The sequence below is a fragment of the Sardina pilchardus genome, chromosome 18, assembly GCF_963854185.1.
Source record: "Sardina pilchardus chromosome 18, fSarPil1.1, whole genome shotgun sequence".
NCBI lineage: Eukaryota > Metazoa > Chordata > Actinopteri > Clupeiformes > Clupeidae > Sardina > Sardina pilchardus.
Genome location: NC_085011.1, coordinates 5,194,842 through 5,222,233, shown reverse-complemented (window position 1 = coordinate 5,222,233; position 27,392 = coordinate 5,194,842). Strand labels below are relative to the sequence as shown.

The 27,392-nt window shown below is 41.5% G+C and overlaps 2 protein-coding genes across 2 annotated transcripts; one reads left to right on the top strand and one right to left on the bottom strand.

Moving 5' to 3' along the window:
• Nucleotides 1-1,600: 1,600 nt before the first annotated feature.
• LOC134063892 (piggyBac transposable element-derived protein 4-like) lies at nt 1,601-9,623 on the top strand. The gene is made up of 3 exons (XM_062519637.1): nt 1,601-1,871; nt 6,315-7,529; nt 8,590-9,623. The coding sequence occupies exons 1-3, from the start codon at nt 1,660-1,662 to the stop codon at nt 9,086-9,088; spliced, it is 1,926 nt and encodes a 641-aa protein (XP_062375621.1). The 5' UTR covers nt 1,601-1,659; the 3' UTR covers nt 9,089-9,623.
• Nucleotides 9,624-12,724: 3,101 nt separating this feature from the next.
• cdk1 (cyclin dependent kinase 1) lies at nt 12,725-25,027 on the bottom strand. The gene is made up of 8 exons (XM_062519738.1): nt 24,888-25,027; nt 24,020-24,068; nt 23,318-23,474; nt 21,555-21,678; nt 19,105-19,275; nt 18,578-18,741; nt 17,213-17,354; nt 12,725-13,091 (listed from the first exon to the last, which is right to left on the bottom strand). Exons 2-8 carry the CDS (start codon nt 24,054-24,056, stop codon nt 12,978-12,980), a joined length of 909 nt encoding a protein of 302 aa, XP_062375722.1. The 5' UTR covers nt 24,057-24,068; nt 24,888-25,027; the 3' UTR covers nt 12,725-12,977.
• Between the last annotated feature and the right edge of the window lie 2,365 nt (nt 25,028-27,392).

Below are 27,392 nucleotides of genomic sequence, written 5' to 3'. Positions count from 1 at the left end.
ATGGATGCCCCTGATGGGATTTGGGACTCAGTCCACTAAACAGTTACTCATCAGAACCTTGGAAAGGCTAAATGATTTGACTATGTTCTAATGAGCACTTAGAATCTAGTGGGGGTCACATACTGCCAGAGAGGATTGAAGCAGTCAAGGATCTTACTGCTGTGTTGAGCACCATCAAGACAAAAGGACATTACTTTCTATCTCACAGACCTTTTATGGATAGCTTGTGTCAATTTGTTTTACCTTAATTTAAATATACTGTTCTTGACTTTACTTTTGTAAACTTCTCAAGTAATTATCAACAGTTGTATTTCTCAAAACAATCTGCAACATAATGTATTGTGAGTAGTGTAGCTCATGTCTCAAAAATAAATACTTAACAAGTCAGCACCATCATAATCTAAGTCATTGTGTCATTGTTTACAAACAGAATTAAAACACTTTGTCATGTTGTCAATATTACACCGTACTCTAAATCATGGCTCAGACGTGTTGCCTTATTGGAAATGCATGATAGATAGATAGATAGATATAGATACTTTATTGATCCCCAAGGGGAAATTCATGAGGCTGTGCTTATTCTATGGCTGCTGTAAATTACAACAGTACACAGTTAAACATGTTGAAGATTGATTGCATGAGATTGGTTTTCATATTTATGCATGACACAGAGAGGACATTACTGTTTATATTATAGTATTACATCGCACCTATTTTTCAAAGTTAGACATAGGCTACACCTTGGAATATTCCTTGGGAACTTGGGAAACCATTTTGGAGGTTTTGACATGCATCTTTGAACTACTGTTATTAATTGATTATTAACCCAGTGTTTGACACCTTCCCTTAAGTGACAAAGAGTCAATTGGGAGCGATTGGTCAACTCAGGACCAAAATGGATGACAGAACATGTAACAGATGTGTAATAGAATGATATAAAATGGGCTATATGGATCATGACAACCGCACAATGTAAAGATATGCAAAACAGCAGATGTTGTTTTGAAGTGAGACTCTTCAACAAAGAGCCAGTATAATGCATGTAATGATCAACATGACATAAATGTAAAACAAAACAGAAAACAATTGATCATAATGACTGCATCATCATCATGAAATGTCAATGTGTTTCAAAGCATTTGCTATTTTTTTTATACAAAAAAGAGATGGCTTCTGTCTGAGAAATGTACCAAAGCAACAGACTACTTTCACACCCCAAGATGACACCATGAAACTCTGATGCTGCACCCACCTCAACTGTTGTATCATCAGTACAACACCAGAGGGCGATCATGTGTAAGCACATATTCACTCCTTATCAAATTGATTGGATTGTGATGGATCTTGGATTGGATTGTGATGAACACCCAATGTAAAACAAAGACCTATTTACAGACAATTACAGACCTATAAATGGTGTATTCTCACATAAAGGTTACGGTATCTCTTGCCAAACGTCCTTTTACACAATGTAAGTAGTAGTCCAGTAGGTGGCGGTATATGTTGAGAAAATATGACCCGCCATTAAACAGAAGAAGAAGAAGAAATCTCAAATCTCGATGGCTGTGATCTACCGCTCTGGCTTTAATTACAAGCAAACGATAAACACTGGACAGGGCGCACAGGTAACCGGACATCTTGCATGGTCTCGCTTTCAAAATGCCGAAAAGACCCAAGAAAACCGAGGAATCGTTGAAAGAAGCAGCCGATGCATGCTTGCTAAGCGAAAGTAATGAAGGAAAAGACGCTGTTGCAGAAAGCATGGCAGAAAGCGAAGTCTCATCCGCGGAGCCCCTGGCGGCAGAGGAGAATGTCATGGAAGAGGAGGCAGAAGAAGAAACCGACGAAGAACAAGAAGGGGATGTTGTGCTGTGGGTATATAGCCTATCAATTATATTTCCTGTTAGTGTTAATCACAGACGTAGACAGTAGTTCTGATTTCGTGTGCAAGCAAATGTTGAGCAAATGACTGTAAAAGCAGCCCTACCCGAACTCAGCTTCGCAGCTGCTATAGACCTGGAGGTGTTTAGTGTTCTAAACTGCCCGTTAAAGTTATCAAATTGATTGCCAAAGAGCCAGAAATGAACACACATATATAGCGAAAAACCTGCGCTTTCATTATTTAACTGAACATGGCGAAAAACGTTTCAGGGCTCCAGACTACCTGTTGGCGTCGGTTGCACCACTGATGCGCCCAACTTTTTGTAGCCTAGGTGCACCAGCACAACATGTAGGTGCACCCACTTTGCTCTAATGTATCGCTCTCTGATGTTTTAACAACAATAAGGTGTAGAAAAAGTTTGTCTTCTTTACATTGTGTTTCAAATAAAGAACAATGATATAACTTTTATTAAATAACATTTGAATAAGAACACCAGAGTATTAGGCTATCCTGATATAAAAAGAGCCTAACACTGAATTTCTGACATTCATGATGGCACACCTTATGCAGATGAATAATATATGTAATATTACACTCATCCCTTTAATTCAGCTGTCTGGTTGATGCCTCAAAATATTGTACATGAAGTAAATAGCTAGGCCTGTTCAGTTTCCCCACTTGTGTTTAAAGGAACACTTATCCGTTTTTTCACATTAAACAACGTTATTCCCTTAAAGGGATAATCCGGAGTGAAATGCACTTTAGATAATTTTTTCGGACTATTGGGAGTAGCCTACATACGTTGAGTTGACACCAAAATCATGTCATTCGGATGTATTTTGAGAAAGTTCGAGTTCACCGTTTTTAGCCAAAACTCGTTAGCCTGTAAGTGACCGGGGCAGGTCCTTTTGCCACTACAAAACACTATTTTTATACCTCTTCTACTGTTCCAAACAACACTACACTTACGTGGTAGTGAGTAGAGGGTCCCTAAAGCCAAACCGAAGTATCCCCACGTCTTTATGTGGTCGGATAGAGAGTCCAGAATGAATTTAATCGAGTCAGTACCTTCCGGAAATGTCACTGCGGCAGCTGCGCAACGCTTCAACAACACTTTACTAACATTTCCGGAAAGGTACTGACTCGATTAAATTCATTCTGGACTCTCTATCCGACCACATAAAGACGTGGGGATACTTCGGTTTGGCTTTAGGGAGCCTCTACTCACTACCACGTAAGTGTAGTGTTGTTTGGAACAGTAGAAGAGGTATAAAAATAGCGTTTTGTAGTGGCGAAAGGACCTGCCCCGGTCACTTACAGGCTAACGAGTTTTGGCTAAAAACGGTGAACTCGAACTTTCTCAAAATACATCCGAATGACATGATTTTGGTGTCAACTCAACGTATGTACTCCCAATAGTCCGAAAAATTGATCTAAAGTGCATTTCACTCCGGATTATCCCTTTAACTAAGACGAGTTGATACCTCTCACGTTTCAATGCGTGCGCTCACTGACTCTGGCGCGCGGCGCTACTTTGATAGCACTTAGCTAGCCCAATGCATTCATTAGGATCCAAACAGAGATGAAGTTAGAAGTGACCAAACACCTCCATGTTTTCCCTATTAACCCTTTCATGCACGCATTATGAAAAAAAGTGTCTAGATTTTTTTAGTATTGATTTTATTACTCTATATGAGCCCAATATTGAAAATCAGTTGGAATTTTTAAAAAATATGCTTTTATATAGAAGTTATGTTATTGTCCACGTATGTGGACAGTGCGCAACAAAGGGGTAAAAAAGAATAAAATGTAATGACAGAAAATGTGGAAACTATGGCCCTCTACTTCCTCCATACTATCCACCCAGCCCTCTACTACCCCCATACTACCCACCCACCTCTCTACTACCTCCATACTACCCGCCCAACCCCTCTACTACCCCCATTATTGCTCACCAACCCTCACCCACCCCTCTACTACCCCCATATTACCCACCTCTACTACCACCACTACCCAACCACCCCTCTACTACATCCCTACTACCCACCCCTCTACTACTAATCCACCCACCCCTCTAGTACTCTCATACCCACCCCTCTACTACTCACCCACCCCTCTACTACCCCCATATTACCATACCACCTAGGCATTACCACATGTAATTAGGTCATTATTTATAAATATGTTTACCAAATGTTTGTTTCTTTGTAATTTAAAGCAATTAAAATCATATTTGAAAAAAAAAAAAAAAAAAAGTCCTAGTTACAAAATCTAATTTTTGCCCATTTAACTCCTCTGTTGCGCAACGTCCACATACGTGGACAGTTGCTTTTTAGGGTCTACAAACTCCATTTTACATCCGATTTAATTTCTGAAAACATAGAGTTGTTCAACACACTCTCCTGTACAGCATAATATTTTTTTTTACATGATTTTGCCTTCTTGAGTACTAGCTTTTTACAGATATGCCTGGAGCATTCAGCATATGGCCATTACTGTCACTCATGTTGAATTGATGATGTCATCAAGCAGTCAATATTCCAAATATAAGATGATACATATTGTTAATATATTGCCAAGGACCTACTAAAACTGCCCTGAAGTGGATTGGTGTATATCAACATGATACATAAGTAGAAAACAGAGTTAAAGTTACTGTCCACGCATGTGGACGTTGCGCATGAAAGGGTTAAAATACAGTTACACGAGTAGTCACACGACCAAGTACGTTTATGACAAAATAAAACGTGGTCATTTCTAAGCAGGTAGGGATAACTATATTGTGTGGCGGAATAACACTTGGGAGCACCTGGGACTCGGCGCAGTAATATCCTCACTCCAAAGTGAAACTGAACGTGCAAGAGTGATGATATTACTGCGCCGAGTATTACTAACCGGATTTAATAATAATTTAGCTATGTCTTCTATGCGTCATTGCTTTCACGATTGTGAATATTTTGATTAAATGTGCATGTCCAGGGGCGGGTGTCCATTGAGTGTGCAAAGAGAGAGAGGGAGAGCGAGAGAAAGCGGGCCAAGGAGACATTCTATAGCCCAAGGGTGCGTTTCCCGAAAGCATCGTAAGCCTAAGATGGTCGTAAAGTCCCTCTTATGAACGTCTTAAGGTTTTTTGACTGTTTCGCGAAACCATCGTAACTTAAGAGCATCGTCAAAACACTCGTAGATCTACAAGTGCTCCAGAGTTCTTGTTACTGACTAAGAGTGTCCTAACGCGTATGCCTCAGTGGAGTCACCAGCAGGATATGCAGGGTGATTACAACTAAGAATAGAATTATCCATTTTACGTTAGCATTTTTTATTTACTTGTGATTATTCAGATAGCGTGCTATTTGTGTACATTTTCCCTATGTCGAACCAACCATGAATTTTGTGGGCTTATCACTATTTTTTGGACATCTAAATTATCCCTTACATAACAATGACTGGGCAAAAATCTAGCACATGCTATTTCCTACATTTCTTTTTTCACAAATGTGTTTTGCATTTATTACCGCAGTGTGAAACTGGCTGCAAAAGTGTCTGATCATTGAGGACTGTGTTTCTTAAATGACAACTAATAGCATTTTCACAAATATGTGTATGTTTTGACTGAAGTGTGTATGTTTTGACTAAAGTGTGTAATTTTGCATCTTGGAATTATACAAACTGAGTGTGGCGTTTGGATAACGGTCTTAAAATTTGTGTGTAAACAATTGAAAAAAGGAGGACAGGATAAGTGCAAAAAGCATTTAACCACAAAAAAAACATTAATTTGACTCAGTGTGCTGTGTATGTGGGGCAGTGTCATATGATGATACAGTGGTTGGTGGGCTGTATGTTGTGCGCCAGCGTGACCTAGGTTTTTAGCCTAGTTTAGCATATGAAACTAGCTAACATGGCTCCTACAGTTTCACAGTATACTCCGGGGCAGTAGGCTGACATGGCTCCTACAGTTTCACAGTATACTCCGGGCAGTGGGCTAACATGGCTCCTACAGTTTCACAGTATACTCCGGGGCAGTAGGCTAACATGGCTCCTACAGTTTCACAGTATACTCCGGGGCAGTAGGCTAACATGGCTCCTACAGTTTCACAGTATACTCCGGGGCAGTAGGCTGGCAGATTGCTTTGTTACTAAATTGCGCAGCATAATTATGTTCAATCCTCAGCTGCCCACAAGCGCTGGACACCAGCACCAGGCTAAAACTGAAACCAGTTTTGCTGTGTTGTCTGAAATGTTGTGCTTTGTTAAACAACATTTTGTTTTGTAGTATCGCACCCCCAACACACACACACACACAGACAGACACACACACACACACACACACACTCAAATAATGCCTGCTTTGTTCCCCTTAGCCCAACAGGTGTGTGGGGGAAGATATGTGGATATGTGAGAGAATAATACTGACCTTTTCATCTGTACTTTTTAGGGCGTCTGAATCTGAAGACTCTGATTTGGAGTCTGGGGATGAGGAGTGGGACTCTGAGGCCGAGCCACCTGCAAGGAGACCAAGGAGGACAGAGAGTGAAGGCATTGAGGAGACGACAACAAGCTCACCTGTGGAGTCATGGAAAGGCACCGACGAGGAGGACATTGCACCACAACCACTTTCATTCAGACCTCTCCGTACACCTGGTGCCCAGCTCTTGAAGGGAGTGTCATACACCTCATTAGAGCTCTTTCAGTCTTTCTTGCCAAACTCCATTTTACAGACTATTGTCATTAACACAAACAAATATGGACAAGAGAACCACAAAACATGGAGGAAAATTACATTAAAGGATTTGTACTCGTACCTGAGCATGGTAATCTACATGGGCCTCTTGAAAGTGGCCTCTATAGGAGATTACTGGAAATTATCTGATCTGTATAATTTTCCATTCCCTGTCTCAGTCATGTCAGCCAGTAAATTCAAACGCATTGCAACCTCAATACAGATGAGTGACCCTAAAGATGACGCTGCTAACAATAAGAAAAAAGGCACAGCAGATTACGACCGTCTTTGCAAAATTAAACCCATGTATGAGCAGTTACGACAGACCTGCAAAGCCTCCTACCATCCCCAACAGAATATTGCAGTAGATGAAAGAATGGTGAAGTCCAAAGCCCGGACTGGACTGAAGCAATACATGAAAAACAAGCGGAGCAAGTGGGGTTTCAAGCTTTTTGTCTTGGCAGATTCCAGCAATGGATATACCTGGGACTTCACCGTGTTTGAGGGGAAAAACCATCATCAGACAGGAAATGGACTTGGCTATGACACAGTAATGGATCTTGTCACACCAACAGTTCTGGGAACTGGTTACAAACTGTATGTAGACAATTTCTATACCAGTCCGACCCTATTTCTTGACTTGCTGGAAAAGAGAATTAGGGCATGTGGGACCATTCGCTCAAACAAGCTTGGATCTCTCAGACTTAAGTCAGGGCAGCTGAATAAGAAGTCTCGGCGCGGCTGCATCCGTTGGATCAGGGAAGGACCCATTGTGTTTGTCCAGTGGAAAGACTCAAGAGATGTCCTGATGTGCTCAACAATTCACAAGGCTCACGGAGAGGAAACCGTTCAGAGGAATATGAAGGACGCAGAAGGACAGTGGGCCAAGGAAAGCATTGCTATTCCACCAGCCATCCAGGATTACAACACGTTTGTACTCTTGTTCATCACTGTTTGAATTGTACTCATAATTGACCAAGATGACACAAAAGTAGAAGCCTATTTTGTTTGTGTGTGTTTATTACTAGCACAAGTTTTGTCTTGTCATTTCCAGTCAATCGAAGCACTGCTGCTTGGGCGCAGAGATCATCCTTGCTGTGGCCAGTGAGTAGGCTACTGATGTGTTGTGTGATATCTCTGCACCCAAGAAACAGTGCTTCACACACAAAGTAAGTAATATATATTGTTGGCTCACGTTTTCTCACAACATGCTATCCAGCAACAATGGATTCCATTCATAATTAACCTAACCTAATTTCATAAAACGGTGGCGTGATCCTTTAAGGTTATGGGACGTGTTTCAATCGATACAAGAGGTGAATCCTGTAGGAAGAGCACCCGAACCATCCCTCTTCAGTTGCCTTAAAAAAAATTCTGGTCATTTTTTTAAGTTATTGCACTGTCAATATCCTCTGCAACAGACACAATGGTGAAATGTAAATGTCTACCTTCTAGCAACAGCGTTTTCGAGAACCGGGATGAATGAAACATTTCGTAATTAAACATCATTTAGGCTACAAAGACATCGTACCATACTTTAAGCTAATATTTTGTCACTCGCAAGCACTACATCATTCTGTCCTCTGTCAAACACAGTTGAATTTTCAGCTTGGATCAAAACCAGGAGTTTTTCTGGTCAGAATTGCTCAGGTTCACAACCTCAAATATTGTGGGCGGGGCTAAATTCGGCTGGCATCCAGGCTAAGTTAAAGTTGCAACAAGTAATCAATTAAGCAATTAGTTGGCACCTATTTTGATAGTTTGTCTTTTATTATTATTATTGTTATTTGAATATAGAGTTAAAAGCTTTAGAATGTTCTACTGCAGGTCATCATTGACTTATTTTAGCCTACAAATAAACAGCAGATCAAGAAAATACAGAAATTAAGGGGGGGGGGCAGTAGTTGTAGCATTAATAACTTTGGCCTAAGTGTATGATTCCTATTCCAATTAACGTTGACATTATCTTTTTTCTTTTTTGGCCATTCAGGAACATGGGTGGCGTGGACCTCTCCGATGCCCTGATTAGTTACTACAACGTTCGCCGCAAAACTAAGAGGTGGCACAGAGTTTTCTTTAATCACTTTGTGGACATCGCCATTGTGAATGCCTTCATCCTTCACAAAGAGTTGGCCCGTGCTAAAGGACAGCGGGTGATGACACAGAAAGAGTTTCGTGAAACGCTTGTGCTCGAACTCCAAAAAGCTGGGGCTCCTGCCAGAGTGAAGCATTCAGGCCCACAATTCCTTTCTAAACATGGAGATGCCTGTCCGGATGCTGGGAGAGCTGGTGGTGCTGGGAAAGGTGTTCCAGTTCCAGCTGGCTTACACCTTCCGAAGTACTTTACACCTGACTCTACCATTGGTCGGGCTAGGTGTGTGCTTTGTAGTCTGAAAACTCCATTAGGTTGCACCGTCTGTAATAAGGCTTTGTGTTTCGTCCCCGGCCGACAGTGTTTCAACCTATGGCATGACAAGTCAAACGTATAGGTAGTCTTCAGAGTCTGTGTTTCATTCATGCAGGGTTTTTTTAATCTAAATGATTGACTGTAGGCTAACAAGCTCTGTAGAGGCAAACCTTTTCTCATTAGTATGCTGAAATGTAATGCTGTCATTACCTGTTTGAATTATTGATTAATAATGTTTATATATCCTGGTCAAAGTTTGACCACAGCAGAAAGTGATTATTCGTTAAGTGACAATAATAAGTGTATACACTGCAAAAAGCAGAAAATGATTATTCGTGAAGTGACAATAATAAGTGTATACACTGCAAAAAGCAGAAAATGATTATTCGTTAAGTGACAATAATAAGTGTATACACTGCAAAAAGCAGAAAATTATTATTCGTTAAGTGACAATAATAAGTGTATACACTGCATAAAGCAGAAAGTGATTATTCGTTAAGTGACAGTAATAAGTGTATACACTGCAAAAAGCAGAAAATGATTATTCGTTAAGTGACAGTAATAAGTGTATACACTGCAAAAAAATGAAATCTAACCAAGTGTCACAAATCTTGTATTCTAAGATTAAAAAAAAAAAGTTAAATCTATAATAATAATCTATTTGTTTTTTTGTTTTTTTTTGGTATGAAAATATACAGTATACTTAGCGCTCTCTTTCAAGAGGGTGGGTGGGTAGTGTGTGTTTGAGGGCGGAGGGGGCGTCGTCGTCGTGGGCAAGGTCCATGGGTGCCTCTCATTATGCCTCCTCGATCCTCGATGCTCGATCCTCGAGGGGCGTTCCCACTGATCTATAACTAACACTGGATAGACTATCCCATTGTTTCCCCCCCATCATTCTTTATGTAGATCAGTGAGGATCGAGGCATCGAGGAGCGAGGGAGGACGTATAAACGCTAAATGAAACGCACCCCAGGTCTTTATGGACCTTGCTTTGTGCACTGGTGCAGTCATGTTGGAACAGGAAGTGTTCATGTGGGGTCAAGGCAGGTGACCCAATACTTTTAGCAATATAGGGTCTCTCATTCGGCGTTTATACGTTCTCCCTCGGGCCTTGATCCTCACTGATCTACATTAAGAAAGATAGAAGAAGGGATAGACTATCCCATTGTTGCCACCCCATCATTCTTTATGTACATCAGTGAGGATCGAGGCCTGAGGAGCGAGGTAGGACGTATAAACACTGAATGAGAGGCACCTTATGTGTACATTTTAAGGGAAGGAATAGGATAAGAACAAGTATTATTCTTACTACTTCCTACTACCCTCTTCCCCAGCCACACTCCTCTGGTTGCATTAGCCTACTCTATCCCACCCATAGTGTCTATTTATGTGCAAATGTACTGTATTTATTCTTATACATACAGCCTTATGTTACTGCACTAGCCGTGGCCTACTGGTCAGGGCTTCAGGCTTGTAACCGGAGGGTTGCCGGTTCGATCCCCGACCAGTCCACGGCTGAAGTGCCCTTATTGAGCAAGGCACCTAACCCCTCACTGCTCTGGGTTGTGATTCACCTCACTGTGTGTTCACTAATTCGGTTAAATGCAGAGAACTGAATTTCCCTCACAGGATCAAAAAAGTATATATTCTATATTCTAGTTTGAGTGTTGTACTTTGAGAGCAAAGTGTTATTCATATTACACAACCAGTTTTCCTGGGTCTAGTGGACCCACCACATTATCAGGCTTTTAAATCAATACAGCCATAACAATGTATCAATACTTATAATCAATAATATGTTTTTGTATGGTCTATATTTGTTATTTAACCCACTGAGATCACATTGTAGACTTGTTTCATTCATCATGACCAAAGCAGTAGCCCTTTATATCTGGATCTGAAGAGTTATTCAAAAACCCAGTGTTTCTTCTAAGCTGCTAAAATAGCCCCACATCATCACATACCCTTCACCATATTTAGAGATTTGCATGGGTTACTTTATTGATTACTAGGACAATACAAATCAAACCATAAATTAGGCTTACTGAAATAAAACCATACCGATCTCTAAGATATGTAATGATGTGGGGCTATTTTAATTTCAAAGGCCACAGGAACTTGATCAGGATGCATAGGATCCTCGATCCATGAAATAACTGGTCTTTAAAGTAAAGCATCTGCCTGCCTCTGTCATTTAACATAGGGGTGTCTACTGAACCACACTGTATTTAAGGAACAACTATTTATGCATGATACATCATTCATTCACAGACATTTGGTGTTTTATTATTGTAGTTAATTTTGACTATTGCATCATTTTAATTTCCAAGTCACTTTGGACAGAAGTGTCTGTCAAATCCCATAACCATACCATTTAAATAGTGACTGAACAAGACACCTTGTACTATTTATCTACTTTTATACGGAAGAATCACTATTACTATTGTTGCAACCCATTTTAGAGGGAGTGGAGTCATTTAACAGTTATGACAGTAGTTTCAAGTTGCAAACACCACCTGGCTGTGCTAGTAAACATCTTTTCAAGGAAAAAAGGGAATTGCTGTAATCAATACAGTACACCAAAAGTAATTCCAGGACAAAGTACCGACAACTGTGAGGGATTGGGTGATTGGCTGATTTGTAGGTCCCGTCTTCAACTGGGACCTGGGCATAATACAACCAACTTCAAAGTCCTCCCAGGCTATGAAATGTGGAAAAGATCACCCAAGATCTATTTGTAGTGCTCAGGTAAGGCTCAGAAAGAGTGGAGTTCAGGTAGGCAGTGTGTCAGTATTTTCAACTACCACATGTTTAGCATTTTGAAAAGAAGTGTTTTCCCAATGATTACAAGAGATATCATTCTTGAATGTGTCTAATGTAATGACTGTAGTGCCTTGCAATGAGCGTGTTGCAGAATTGCAAACTAAGGGCAAAACAGAAAATACTAAATAAATAATAAAAGTAATAATATATGGTAACAGGATGTTCAGATTTTCAAGCTTTGGTCTAAGCATTAATGTTTAAGTGTGATTTCAGATAAGAAACAACCAAGGTCTATTAACAACTTCAAACTTCTGACTGAGAGCAAAATTGCATTACCTGGTAGCATTTTGAGCAAAACCTTTTATTTGCATCATCACTGAATGGGATACAAGGGCAAGGTGCTACAGCACCATTTCATTCCACTAATAATGCTCAAAATATAATTACACTTCTGTGGTAGTGTGGTGAGGGTTTCTACAAATGGCTGCGCATATCTGGTGAATCTTTCAACACAAACATTTAGCTAGATCTGCAGAGCGCTGCAAGATTTGACGATACTGGACCAGGAAGCATAAAGATACAGGTCTAGTTAGAACATCTCTGTACACTTTCAACGTTTACAATACTTCAGTTTGTCTGTTGAAACCCTCACCACACTACCACAGAAGTGTAATTATATTTTGTTAGTGGTGTAAAATAGTGACGTGGCACCTTGCCCGGTTAGCATCCCTGCAAGCCCATTCAGCAATAATGCAAATAAACAGTCTTGCTCAGAATGCCACCAATTAACGTAATTCTGCGCTCAATCAAAAGATGGAAGTTGTTAACTACCGTAAATAGACCCCAGGTTGAGTTACACTTTAATTAAGTGTGTAAGAAATGGGCAAAACTGTACAAGGTCTCTCAACAGAAGATTGACACCATAGCTCTGCTGCTCCCTGGAAAAGCACAAATGTTTGATGTCAAAAAGTGCACTTTACTGGAAACATATACAAACTGACATTTCTCTCCAAAAAAAGCGCAAGAATGTATGTACACAAATGCCTTCTATTACACAACTGAAGGCATACAAACATTTAAAGAGGACAAACACAACATACAAAATACAACATTAACATATACGTCGACAAATAAATTCCGAGGTGAGTATTGCTCCATAATTGCATGGGTTGCCACAGGGACCATTTCCGTGACGACAGGTTGCCCAGTTAGATTCTCATGTTGCTGGCAGGGAGGGTACTCTTGTTGAGGTCGTCAAAGTAAGGGTGGTTCATGGCCTGACGGGCAGAGATGCGCCTTGGAGGGTCATAGATCAGCATTTTCTGTAAAACAAACGCACCCAGAAATAAGAACACGCAAGTTTACATTCAAGTTACTACAAGTCTTAACATGCCTTTTTCTGTGAGGTTGGAAGGTTTTATTTGGCAGACTGTATTATCAAAAGCTTGAAGCAATAGAAGTATACTACAGCGCAGAAAAGAGAGAATTACCAATGCATCTGTCAATACTACCGTAGAACTAGAGGAAAGGAGTGCCTACAATTTAAGTACTAGTTCAATACTATCACTTTATTTTCACGTGTAGCGATAGGGTGTCCCAATTCTTTTATATCAAAGGGGAAGTGTTGTTCAACCCGCCAAACTTCCCCTTCAAACGGAGTCTGATCAGATGCAGACTGCGGCTGAAGGGAAAGAGTTTGAAGAAGAATGGCTGCTAGTGCGGAAAATAAGTCTACAAATCTTCGCAAAGACCATTTAAAAAAAAAAAAAGTAAACGCATCTGAATATCGAGCTGATCATCATGCAAAGAAGCATTCCTTACAGTTTAGGCAGAACATGGTTGTCAGAAAAATCTCTATTTCAGCGTATAAAAACATCTGCCGTTGAGTGTTGTAATAATATGGATAATAATGCATATGTTCAGTTTCACTTTGAAGTGAGGATATTAGTGCGCCGAGTCAAAGTGATAAATCAAAGTACTTTTTATTTTGTCTCACCATACTTGGTTGTGTAACTACTCGGAGGTGGAGGTGTTTGGTCGCTTCGAACTTCATCTGTTTGGATCCTAATGAATGAATTGGGCTTGCTAAGTGCAACGTAGGTGTATCAAAGTAGCGCCGCGTGCCAGCCATCGAGTGCATGCATTGAAAACACGAGAGGTATGAATCAACTCGACTTATTCCCTTAACTAACGTAGTTTATAATGAAAAAACGGTGGAGTGTTGTTTTTTTTTTCCAGTGCTGTTTTTTTTTTTCTAGTTCAAAACTAAGGAACCATCAACTTGAGACGTGCTAAAAAAAAAAAAAAGGCAGCCCAGCTGGGGTGATAAAGGATGGCAAAAGATAAAACTGGTCTTTTGGCGACATCATTGTGACGGCATACAGCATTGTGTCTTGCATACTGTGTGTGACTAGTGGGAAGAACAGGTGTGTATAGGGTGTTTATCCCTTTCCCAACGAAATTTGACCTGTGATTTCCGAATGCATTTCAAATATCTTTATGAATGCAGTACTGATGCAAAACCTCAGACGTACAAAAACCATAGCCGTCAACCCTCACGTTTTTTCCGGGTTTCTCGTGTGTTTAAGCTCTTTTCCCGTAAAATATTCCGTATTTTAATACTTTCCTAACATTAGCCCTCTCATCAAACCTATCAGTCTCTGTACGGTTGTCCTGTTGCTACCCCATTGCACTTTCAGCTAAAAAAATATGTTTTCAAAGCATCGTTTTGCTTGCTTGAAGGCAACCTTAAGAGTGATGTTGGCCTTTTAAGATAACTGCTTGGTTGTTGTGAGAGCACGATTTGACGCCAATCTGTGCGTTAGTCCCGTTATAGCTTCACATCCCACTTAGTCCCGTTAGACCTACAGTATAGCTTCACATCCCACTTAGTCCCGTTAGACCTACAGTATAGCTTAGACCAACAGTATAGCTTCACAACCCACTTAGTCCCGTTAGACCTGCAGTATAGCTTCACAACCCACTTAGTCCCGTTAGACCTGCAGTATAGCTTCACAACCCACTTAGTCCCGTTAGACCTGCAGTATAGCTTCACAACCCACTTAGTCCCATTAGACCTACAGTATAGCTTCACATCCCACTTAGTCCCGTTAGACCAACAGTATAGCTTCACAACCCACTTAGTCCCGTTAGACCTACAGTATAGCTTCACATCCCACTTAGTCCGGTTAGACCTACAGTATAGCTTAGACCTACAGTATAGCTTAGCTTCACATCCCACTTAGTCCCGTTAGACCTACAGTATAGCTTAGACGTACAGTATAGCTTCACATCCCACTTAGTCCCGTTAGACCTACAGTATAGCTTCACATCCCACTTAGTCCCGTTAGACCTACAGTATAGCTTAGACCTACAGTATAGCTTCACATCCCACTTAGTCCCGTTAGACCTACAGTATAGCTTAGACCTACAGTATAGCTTCACATCCCACTTAGTCCCGTTAGACCTACAGTATGGCTTCACATCCCACTTAGTCCCGTTAGACCTACAGTATAGCTTCACATCCCACTTAGTCCCATTAGACCTACAGTATAGCTTCACATCCCACTTAGTCCCATTAGACCTACAGTATAGCTTCACATCCCACTTAGTCCCGTTAGATCTACAGTATAGCTTAGACCTACAGTATAGCTTCACATCCCACTTAGTCCCGTTAGACCTACAGTATAGCTTAGACCTACAGTATAGCTTCACATCCCACTTAGTCCCGTTAGACCTACAGTATAGCTTCACATCCCACTTAGTCCCGTTAGATCTACAGTATAGCTTAGACCTACAGTATAGCTTCACATCCCACTTAGTCCCGTTAGACCTACAGTATAGCTTCACATCCCACTTAGTCCCGTTAGACCTACAGTATAGCTTAGACCTACAGTATAGCCAGAGAGGGTTCAAGCGGAGCGAGAGGGCCCAACGTTCGTCCATTTCCGCGTTCTATTATTGCAAGGGGGTTGGGAGGGAATCCCCCTTTATGCAGACCAGAGTACGCCCTCGCTGCATTACGGTCAATGGGAGACTTGTGGAATGTTATCAATAAATTGGCCATTATGGCTTTCTGGATTTGTTGACGGTATTTTGGAATATTTTGTCATAATCTGTAAGTTTTTCCGATCATTTCAAGCCTAATAGTGTAATTTTTAGTGGATGGGTTTGTTAAGAAAATAACTTAATATCAGACCATGCTGCTGCTGGTTACTGTCTGGTTGCTAGCTAGCTAGCTAGCCGCCTACCTAAGGTAACATTTTAAACGGAGCAGTGTCATTTCTTTGAAATGACAACTACCTGAATAACATTAGTGACATTAGTTAAACCGGGTAGTTTATACTCAAGTGAACTTGCAATGGTATATACTGTTTAAGCGGAGTCTTTCAACTGTTAGTGACCTGGCAGCGCATAGCTGTATTGTCATGGTTACTGCCATTCACTTCCATTGCTTTTTAAGCTAACGTCCGCTAGCTAATTAGCTCGGTTCACGGACTAATTAAATTATTCATTCCGTGTCCTATAGAATGATTCATTGGTATCATGCATGATTTTAGACAGAAATACTGTAATCACAATTATGTTTGTATGTTGTTATTGCTTATTAAGAGCGAAAGTTTATTTAGTGACGTCGCACTTATGCAGACCGGAACTGTCCCGTTTTGCTCCCATAGTAACGTATTGCGTTGCAGTATCTTGATAGTAATGAAGGATCTTTGGTATAGCTTCACATCCCACTTAGTCCCGTTAGACCTACAGTATAGCTTCACATCCCACTTAGTCCCGTTAGACCTACAGTATAGCTTCACATCCCACTTAGTCCCGTTAGACCTGCAGTATAGCTTCACATCCCACTTAGTCCCGTTAGACCTACAGTATAGCTTCACAACCCACTTAGTTAATGCAGCAGTTTTGTAGTACGAATTCTTGCTGTCAGCAGAGGGTTAGCAACAGAAAGACGAATGTTTAAATTTCCCAGTATTTTGGGGCGAATAACCAGGGAAATGTCCCATATTTCAAAGGTTCAATTTTGACAGCTACTGTATTACAAAAACACCCTGAAGTACCATCAAAATGAATTAAGGCTATGCCAAAACTACTTTTTTTAAAAAAAAATTTTTTTTTGCTAATTATTGGTAATGCCTCACTGATCCATCATTTTGAAGAATGTCAAGTGCACTGCACATAAGAAATGACAGTTAGTCAATGACCAACACCAACATTTTTAACCAACAAGCACTCGATGACCTATAGAACAATGGTGATCTACACTGCAGCTGCTAGAGTTCAGCGGTTGTGTGTGAGGGATGTACCCATAGACATATATACATCTATGGATGTACCCATTCTACCCAAACAATGGAATTGAATGTAACCAAATGTTGGAAACAGGGCGCACCACACGGTGCCCAAGTGCAAAGGCCTTTAGTCTGTGGCTCACCCCGAGCAGATCAATGCCACTCTTGTTGAGGTTCTTCACAGAGGTGGACAGGTTTCCTCCCTTCCACTTGGGAAAAGTGTTCTTGTAGTCAGGAAGGGACTCCACTTCGGGCCAAACATCATTATTTGGTGTTCCCAGGGTTCTAAAGAACATCAAAATAGCATCAGTGTAAGTTAAAATAAAACACATTCATACTTTGTTTTCTTGACAAATGTTTTTCTCCAAAGCAAATCACAACATGGAATGCCAATAAATGTTACATTAGCATAACGAGTAACAGTTGAAAGAAAAATCGAATTGAAAATCCCAATCAAACACTAGTGCCAACACTACACCAGAGGTGCATTCAGACTCGTAAACATAGGCGAACGTTTGTGTACGTTTGCAAACAGTTTTCTGTTAGCCTTAAGTTTAAGGGGGAACATTTGCAAATAATCGCAAAGTAACAGTCTGAGGAGGTAGTGCTCCGCGAACATACACAGGACTGAGAGTCAGGAAATTATATGTGCCTGAAATTATCAAATACATTCAAAGACAATATAGAGAATAGCCTTTCTTGACATCCTTCTTTGGCGAGTTCAAGACCGAATTCAGGCACCACACCTGAACTCCATCAGGCCATACAATGGAACTGTGCAAAGAAAACATGTTCACCACAAACGTTCGCCACTGTTTGGCAAATCTGAACGCACCTCAGGCGTACGGTCACACCGGTGTGATGGGAATGTTGGAAAATTTCAGAAGCTTGAATTGTTGTGGAAGGGAATCTTAAGGCCCAATTCACACCAAAGATCCGCAACAAGACTAAACCATTGCAGAAGGAGTTGCAGTGGTGTGGATTAAGGTGCTGTGTCCACCAAACGCGTTTTTTGCGCCGACGGCGACAATTTTCAATGTAAAGTCTATGTAGCTCAGCGCTCACACTGTGCGCTGAGCTACATAGACTTACATAGACAGCGCTCACACTGTCGGCGCCGACGTTTTTGTCGCAGCGCTCAGAGCGCTCAAAGTTGAAATCTGTTCAACTTTTAGAACAGCGCCGGGCTCGTCAATGGCACTTCTCGTTATAAACCGTCTCTGGTCTTGGTAACTTAGCAACAATAAACACTTATCGAAGCGCCAAGAAGCACCGAGAGGAGGAGGTTGAGGGCGCTCTGGCTGTTAAAAACGCGTTTGGTGGACACAGCACCTAAATGTCCTTGCCAGGTGTTGCAAGCCGTCGCAAAGCATTCACCATGTCTAGTCGCATTTGCAAGGTTTTAGAACGTTGCAGGTCATCTTGTCACAAATCTTTGGTTTGAACCCCCCCCAGCGATGGAAGATGGACGCCAAGGAGTTGCGAGTGAGACAATTGTGCGGTGCTACCTGAATATCCTGAAGAGCTGGTCGATCTCAGAGTCGCCATGGAAGAGGGGCTTCTTGGTGGCGAGCTCCGCAAAAATGGTGCCGATACTCCAGACGTCTACGGGTGTGGAGTACCGAGACGCTCCCAAGAGGACCTCTGGGGCTCTGTACCACAGAGTCACCACCTACACACACACACACACACACACACACAAACAACTTCAGTGCTGTTGTACACTCAGACATAACAAAAGCTGACCGAATGGAATGTCACAAGAGATGTTTGGCTCATAAACCTTTTGCATTGTAATGCTCACACGCTGCATAGGGCAGCAGAGATGCACTCAAATTGCGGTGTTTACACAAATTCGTTCAAATGTATCTATTCAGACAAACAAGCTTGCCACAAACATTTAGCTTGGTTCAAGGCATTTGAGTGCACCTCTGTACTCTATAACTATACCATAAGATCCAAACGGGTAACATTATGATCACTATCAATCAATAATCAATAATCACACACACAAGCTGATGTTCTTGTGATATACCTCGTGTGTGTAGACCCTCACTGGCACGCCGAAAGCCCGAGCCAGCCCGAAGTCGGCCAGCTTGATGACGCCCTTGTTGTCGATGAGCAGGTTCTGGGGCTTCAGGTCGCGGTGCAGAACCCGTCGGCTGTGGCAGAACAGGATGCCCTCCAGGATCTGGTACAGGTAGCTCTGAAAGAAAAAAAGAGTTTTTATTACCATTATTGTATTTAAGAGAAGAATCCGCACACTTCAAGTCTTTGTGAAAAATGTGCTTTACTGATCAGTAAAGCAAATTTTTCACAAAGACTTGAAGTGTGCGGATTCTTCTCTTAAATATCCAGTCACTCTTAATCCTGCATCTCACACGGATGAGCGTGATTTTTTACCTTTTTATTACCATTATTATAATTAAAAAAAATGCAATGACATTGTGAAAACAAAAAGGATATCAATTTGTGAAAACATTATGACAAAGTATGCGTACAGACTGGAGTTAAATAAAAGATAAGAAATAAAGGTAACTCTGAGGGTAATCAGAGGGGGTCTCTGGCACATTATTACAGGGCTTAAAGCAAAGAAGAGCATTTCTGCCTTAAGTCACCTGGCATCTTTGAATGGGTCATAAGGCTGTAATCATATTGCTTACGTTCAAATCTTGAACAACCCAGCTCATGGCGGAATTCAGGAACAGTGCCTGAACACCTAAATCCCTAGTTTGGCTTTCACCATTCTAAGCTCAATCTTTTAAGATTGAACATTAGTCTGGGGAGTCAACGCTTTATTTCAACTGCACAAGAGGCGTGATCCATGGGCATAGTTCAACTGATTCTGTACGCTTTAGTCCTTCATCATCTTAAATCCCTGACATCATCTTAAATCCCTGACATCATCTTAAAGTAGGGGTGGCACGGTTCACAAAATCTACGGTTCGGTTCGTATCACGGTTCAGGGTAACGGTTTTCGGTTCGGTGCGGTTCTTGTTGTTATTTTTTCTTTTACTCTTTAACACTCCAGAAACATATTTCAGCACATAGCTTAATCATCCACAATTAGGCTAGAGTATTTAGAGAATAGTTATCATGTAATAATGCACAAACTCAATTTGACTTCACATAAAGCACATTATTGTCTGAGGAAACTTTAAGCTTCAGTTGAGATTTTGATAAAGCAAGAGGGAAGACATTGATGATTTCAACAATCTTTTCATTTATTTGGCAGGGATGGTGCACCACCACAAAATGTAGGTCGTCCACCCATATTTTTCATTGCATCGCCTTTTTATCGCTCTCCTTTCATATAGTGTGAATGATTTTTTAACAAGATGTAAAGCTTGTCTTTATTTGAAACACACACATTATGTCATTATTTATTCATTCTATATACTGACATGTCTGATATTCATAACAGCAAACTTTATGCAGATTATAGCCTACTATTCATTATAACTCCACCTCTTAAATTCAGCTGTCTGGCTGAAGCCTCAAAATATTGTAAACAAAGTAGCAGGCTAAGCTCATCATACTCTACTGGTTGGACTGTTCAGTTTCCCCACATGTGTTTTAATTTCAAGGTAAGCTTATACTTTTTCTCCTTGGGACCGGCCCTTTTAAGCCTTGGAGTTGAAAACATTGGTATTGAGATGGTCAGTCAACTTGAATGCAAGAGATTTTATCAAATGTCTGATGCTAACCGTTTTTAACAGTAATTTAGCTAATCGTCTTCTGTGCGTCATTGCGTTCACGATTGTGAATGTTCTATTTGGATTAATTTGGTAAAGTTGCACGCATAGTCTACAGTTGCGGAAGAACATGCTTCCACCCGAGCAGGATCAGGTGCATCAGTTTGACCACGCTAGGGATGATCTCTTGCACTTGCCATTTCTAATACCTTGCGCGCAGCACTCAAAACTCCATACTACTCTCGCACATAAGGGAAACACGTCGTCACATATGTGAATCAATTGCGCATGCCATAAGCCTGAACCGTAGGACCGTACAACGAAAACACACTCCGGACCGTGACATGCGAACCGCACGGTTCGGAGCATTTTTCAAAAACCGTGCCACCCCTATCTTAAAGGTATACTATGCAACGTTTTTCAGCTAATCAATTCGTTCCATACTGTTATATATGAGTCATTATCGGTCTGTAGCGGTAGAACCACACTTGCAACTTCAGGAGACCTCGGACACGCACCCATGCTCTACTCCAGGAGGTGGCATGCAAAGTCTCATGAAAAGGCACGGCAGACTGACCGATAGAGGAGTTTCGTTAAAAATACACGCTAAAGCTGTAGGGGAAGCTCTGCAGAGACATATGCAAGCATAAAACGAGCGAAAACTAAAAGTGAAAGCGAAACCGGTGCAGAAATTGCCAATCCTGCATAGTTTACCTTTAAATCCCTGACATCATCTGCAAATTCTGGTCCCTGGAATTCCTAAATATATACTGTACTTGAAACCACTTACTTTTACTAGAGTTGAATCCATGAACTGGCCTGAGGGTATTGAGTCGAGGTACTTCTTGAGGTCCATGGAAAGGAACTCAAACACCAGGTAGAGTTTAGCCTCCTGCATAAGCACGTCAAGAAGCCTGTGGACCGTGTGGGAGACAGAAGTTTTGCTGTTAAGTGTTGCCAGTATCTATACCAGAGATTAAGAGTGTGCTGTATAATATGGTGTCATATATTGGCCAATATATGCACTGACTGGCCAAAAAGCACTAATCTTTACATATCTAGAGACATCTTACTGCATCTTAGAGCATGTTATAGAAGCAGATTGTCTCCTCCTTCATGTCCAATCCTTTAACCTAGATAAGTCTTGGTGCAACTGCTGTAAATACACCATGCATCAATTACTCCTCAAAGGAGAGAAACTCAGAAAATGTGAAAGCGAGCCCAAGAGTTACAGTAGAAGTGCCAATCATAGGTTAAGACAACTTTTCCATCTGGCATTTGGCAGCTGAAGATCCTGAGGTTGGGTTTTGGAGGACAGTATTATTGTTGTCTTTGTTTGTAAATACTTCATGTTTGTCTATATTCCCCTTTTATGCCCTATCTTTAATTTGTATTGCTGTATGAAGCACTTTGGTCTTAAATGTGCTATATAAATTAAACATACATAGCACTTTGTAGGGTCCGCTATCACTTAAGTCACATTGGTGAGTCATACTGGATAAACACACATCTACAGTATTTATCTATCTAAAACAAAGTGTTCCTGGGAAAAAGGCAAACTGTGTTTGTGAAGACGCATCTTATGCTTGTCATGCTCTGGCATCTTAATCAATGAACCACCAAGATTTTTGTGCAAACATTAAGGATTATTTTATTTTTTGTGTGGTTGTTGTTTGCATTTTCAAGCTCTAGACGTACAGCATCCCTGAAAAAGTGGCCCTCCGAGGTTTTGCTGGTTTGTGTGAATTTGCAGGCCTCGACACACCTTGATCTCTATCCAACCAGTTGTAATCAGGCAGCCCACCACATAACAGTGGAATCTCTGCCACTTTAGCTGGCAGAAGTGCCCGTGCTCAAAGCACCATGACTAAGCGGCTAGAAAGGGGCCACGCAACACGAGCAACACACTCCACCAACCCCTCTCAGAACCCTGTGGTGCTTTTTCCCTTTGGATTATGCAAATGGAGATTAAAACTGTCAACTGGTGACGAATCAAGCTGTCAAATGTTATTTTTATGGTTGCTATTGGTCTCTCAATAATGTACAGTTTTGGGCTTTGCTTAATCTTACTCTTAACTTTGGGCCTCTCTGTAGTTCTGAAAGTGGCATCATCTCGTAATGCAACATTAGCAGTGATAGTGTAACCTGATAATGTGTGAGTTAATTGACATCTGTTAGTTCCTTTGGAGAAAGGTGCCAGCCAAATAAATAATGATAGAGGTGATCTAGTTGATGGCTAGATGCATACATAATGAGAGCGAATTTGGAGAAATGGAGAACTTGTGGCAAATCAAGCAGTCACACAGTTTTGTTAGTTATTGCTCCCTCAATAATGTACTATTGGGATTTGTTTCATCCAAACATTTTGGGTCATACACTATAAGAAGTGATCTACTTCATCACAGCTTCATGCATCTAACATACAATGAGAAAACAAAGGATATGGAGAATTTCTGTTAATTCCTGCAATCATTGTGCAATTCAAAACTGCTTAGCCAACTACATACATTTGTTGGTCTCATCCAAGCTCTCTTGGACAAAGCGAGCTCTTACCGGACGACATTAGGGTGCTGCAGCTCTTTCAGCAGAGATATCTCCCGGACGGCAGTGCTCGGGACACCTTCCTCTTCACTCTCAAGACGGATCTTCTTCATAGCAACCACCTGACCTGTAGCCTTATGCCTGCCTTTGTACACCACTCCATAGGTACCTGGGATTGCAAGACGACACAGCAGTGAGGACTAGCAATAAAGTAGAGGAGCGGTGTGTGCACAAATCTATCAAAACACCCATACAAAGGTATTCATCCATAACCACAGGAAAAAAAACAGAATATTGCCGCTTATTGAGAGCAACATTTTCATCATAAGATAGCTGGTGCAGTGGATTGGCCAGATGTGCAGTCAACTTCAACATTAGTGCTTAATTATTTACATCTAAATTGTAGAAAGGATTATATCTTTGCAGAGTTCAATCTGAAATGTACCAGAGGGTTACATCTGTACCATGTTTCTAATTCGATCTGGAACGATTTGCTTATGTATGCTCAAGTACGACTAAGCAATATAAATTTGAAAAACTCTCAGTTGGTCTCCACAGAGTATGCCCAACAGGCACTACAAAACAATGTCGCGCAACGTTTTTTGGCTCACTTACAAGGTCGTGTACCAAACAAGCAGTTGTTCAACAGTTGACTGTTGCTTACTGTGTGAAGACAGTAGAATACTGGATGACTAACAATAACTGAAACTTTACCTTCACCAATTTTCTCAATCTTCAAGTAGTCCTCCATTTTGACCGGTTCCTGAGAAGGTAACAGTGATAAGTGTTAGGTAGCGTTAGACTACATTATGGGAGATTTTCATAATAGCTAATTAGCACAACTTTACAACCTCGTAATTTTTTTTCGAGTAAACATCTGTGCATGGATTTAACTGGATTCACAATTAATCGTAAGCACCCTAATGACTAGTTTTAAGCCTTGATTAATGTCGATACCTACTAAGGTTAAGTTTGCTTAACTGTCTGGGGAGGGCGAACACTTCTAGGACTTCAAGGAAGTCATTACGACGACTAAAGTTTAACATAACTTCTCAATCTGTTGACTTATAAACATCCAACCTTTAGTGGGATAAAGGTATGACCACGATAGATTAGGTTACGATCACGACAAGTGATACGTGTTTACCAATTAAATGATCTAACGGTGGCTACATAGCAAAGTTACCCTGAACTCTTGCATTTCTCAAAATGTAACGTTACGCTATCCTCCATATAATCGTTAACGTTAGATAACGTTAGCGTAACTGATTATTCAGGTCCTAAAAAGAAACATGATGTCAGGTAAAGCTATACTGAAATCATAAGTTATAAATCAAGGCACCAATCGCTATGACTGTTTTCATTGTATAAAAAGGATTGCAATGAGATAACTTAGCCAAACGTTTGCAACGTGACAGACTGTACATGCTAACTTAGCTGGCACTAGCATCAGCTAATCAGTTACCTTGTATCAAAACATCTGTTTTTTAGAAGGTTTGCTAACATCGGATATTTCTTCCATACACACACAATAAGCAAATGTAAAACTAAACTCATATTAGCATGTGAAAGAAATGCTCACCGCTCCTCAAAACTATTTTCTTCGGGGATGAGATGGTTGACAAAAACCTTCCCCGCTTCAGCTTGCAACTAGTAGAGTAGTGCTGCTGAATGGTTTTCTGCTAAGCTGTTTTCTTCAAACTAACCGCGCCCGACGTGTTTGAAAACGGACCAATGCGTGAGCCAGCTGTTTTTCAAAATGGCCAATAACGCGGCAGAGGGCGGGAGATGGGTTTTAAAAAACGGTGGTGCCTGTCGGGAATGTTTTCGGTGTAAGTTTAAACGCGAAAAGATGTGTGAGGATTATCGTGGTTATGTGTGTATTATTGTTTGACACGTTTAAGAAGTTGGGATATTATTCCTGACCCCGTCTATTAGCCTACTATAGGCTAGGGTAGCCTACGGTATATCAGGCTGGAATGAAGACGTTTTAGACAATACAGTGCAGATTAATCATTAGGCCATATGCTTAACTGCAGCTGACTTGTAGCCAAGGCCCTTCCTATTTGTTTTGTTATATTGTTTCCATTTGGATGGCTTCTCGAACTAGAATGCGATCTTCTTTCAACATCAGAACACGCCTCCTCGGTTTTACCTCAAGGAGCCAGGAGATGGCGGTCTTGGACTGGTATTTTTGTTCCTTTATGTGCGCGTCGGTGTGTAGGTGTGTCTCATCTCGTGCACGAGTCCAATGATAGGGCAGAGAGACAGGTGGAGAATAAATGTAGAGTAGACTATAGCTGGAGAGTGAAAGAGAAATATAGAGAGCAGAGCACCAGGATTACATCACTGTTCATAGAGGAGGAGCAGTTCCTTTCACACAAGCACCCATAGGCTACCTGTTTATGTCTAGATCACATAGCCTCTCCTAAAATCCATTTGGTTCTTTATTATCTTCACACGCACACGCACACACCCACCCACCCACACACACACACACACACACACACACACACACACACACACACACATTTAGACCTGCAAACAACATTTTCAACGCTTGTCTCTCTCAGTCCCCTCAGGGGGTCTTCTCTGTGTGTGAGTGTGTGTCGTGTGTGTGATGAGCAGTGTCTCGCCGCCACCAGTCTGCTTATGAAGGAATAGCTGTAATAAGCCCCTTTCTGTCTGGAGTGGCGGTAGCATCGACTCAGCCCTCGACTGGGTGGGTATGTGGATAAATCTGTGCCACTCTGCTGAGCCCTGAGTCTGTCTCTGGCTAATCCTGCCGGGGAGGCGAGGACAGGGGGGGGGGGGGCGCGTCGATGCTCAGGGCTTTTAGACACATAAATATGAACCTGGCAGGTGAAAAGGTGCTAAAGCCTTGGCACTGAAAACACACTGGATAATTCTCCCTCAGGAGGGGAGTCCTCGGCAACAGTGTTACACACACACACACACACGCACACTGATGCACACCCAAATGGATTACTGACACAGTGATTGCTGTCTGTGGAATGGCTTGCACCTTGCCATATCTCAGCTGGTTCCCATGAGTTGTTTTTCTTTATTGATTATTCCTCTCTGTGTGACACTGTGCCTTTTCCTCTGAGTCTGTCTCATTTCCGTTTGTGTCATTTTTTCATGTTCTGTGTGATCCGTCTCTTTTCCTCGTGTGCGATTGGGAGTGGGTTATGTCGGCAAGAGAGGGCGTGGTCCTCTTCTCTCTTTCTTTCGCTTCTTCCCTCTCTACCCTTCTCTTTCACTCCACACACATGCCCACTCTCTCTCCCTCTCTCTGCTTCCCCCTCTCTCCCCTCCTCTCCCTCTCTCCATCTCTCACACACTCTTCCCTTTTCCTCTCTCTCTCTTGCTCACACACCCCCTCTGTTTCTCTCTCTCACTCTAACTCTTTCTCTCTCTCTCTCTCTCTCTCTGTCCATCAGTAAACTGATCTGTTGACAGGGTGCCCGGGGAGAATTCCTTTTCTGGAAGGACCCGAGGCACCCTGGTCCCTGCTCGTCCCTTCAGGGCGTCTGAGCGCTGGGTGTCACATTTAATATAACGCCACGCGCAAACTAGCCTACACACACACACACACACACACACACACACAAAAACACGCACGCTCAAATGTGTTCCATGCGCGCTCGCATTAAGAAGACTGACTGGCAGCGAGCTGTCACTCATTTTCGCTTCCACACGCTCACTCTTGCTCTCTAAAAGCAATTTCTTTGTCTTTGCATTTGTGTATTATTCCTCTGCGCTGCACTTTCTCCTGCTCTCCATCCACTCAGTGGGATTCTTTCATCCTTTTTTAAATAAAGGTGTAGCAGGTAGGAAGATAAACACCATTCATGAAGGATTCACTCTGCCTTTCTTTCTTTTGTCTTTATCTTGCAGACTTGATATTATACTTATCTCTGTTTATTTTATTCCACCACCATTTCATCATTCTCATTCTCAGTTTTTCCTGTCATTTGCACTTTCTCTCTCTCTTTCTCGCTTTCTCCCTCTGTCTCTCTCCCTCTCTCTCCCTCCCTCTCTCTCTCTCTCTCTCTCTCTCTCCCTCCACGCCCCGTGTTTTGAG

What these genes read in the sequence shown, in the direction of transcription:
- cdk1 (XM_062519738.1), bottom strand. Translation starts at nt 24,056, where the DNA reads ATGGAGGACTACTTGAAGATTGAGAAAATTGGTGAAG. An exon ending in CAGCACCCTAATGTCGTCCG is followed by an intron (nt 21,679 to 23,317) that starts GTAAGAGCTCGC and finishes CACGGTCCACAG; the next exon opens with GCTTCTTGACGTGCTTATGC. An exon ending in TGGATTCAACTCTAGTAAAA is followed by an intron (nt 19,276 to 21,554) that starts GTAAGTGGTTTC and finishes TTTTTCTTTCAG; the next exon opens with AGCTACCTGTACCAGATCCT.
- LOC134063892 (XM_062519637.1), top strand. Translation starts at nt 1,660, where the DNA reads ATGCCGAAAAGACCCAAGAAAACCGAGGAATCGTTGAAAGAAGCAGCC. An exon ending in CAAGAAGGGGATGTTGTGCT is followed by an intron (nt 1,872 to 6,314) that starts GTGGGTATATAG and finishes TGTACTTTTTAG; the next exon opens with GGCGTCTGAATCTGAAGACT. An exon ending in GCCATCCAGGATTACAACAC is followed by an intron (nt 7,530 to 8,589) that starts GTTTGTACTCTT and finishes TTGGCCATTCAG; the next exon opens with GAACATGGGTGGCGTGGACC.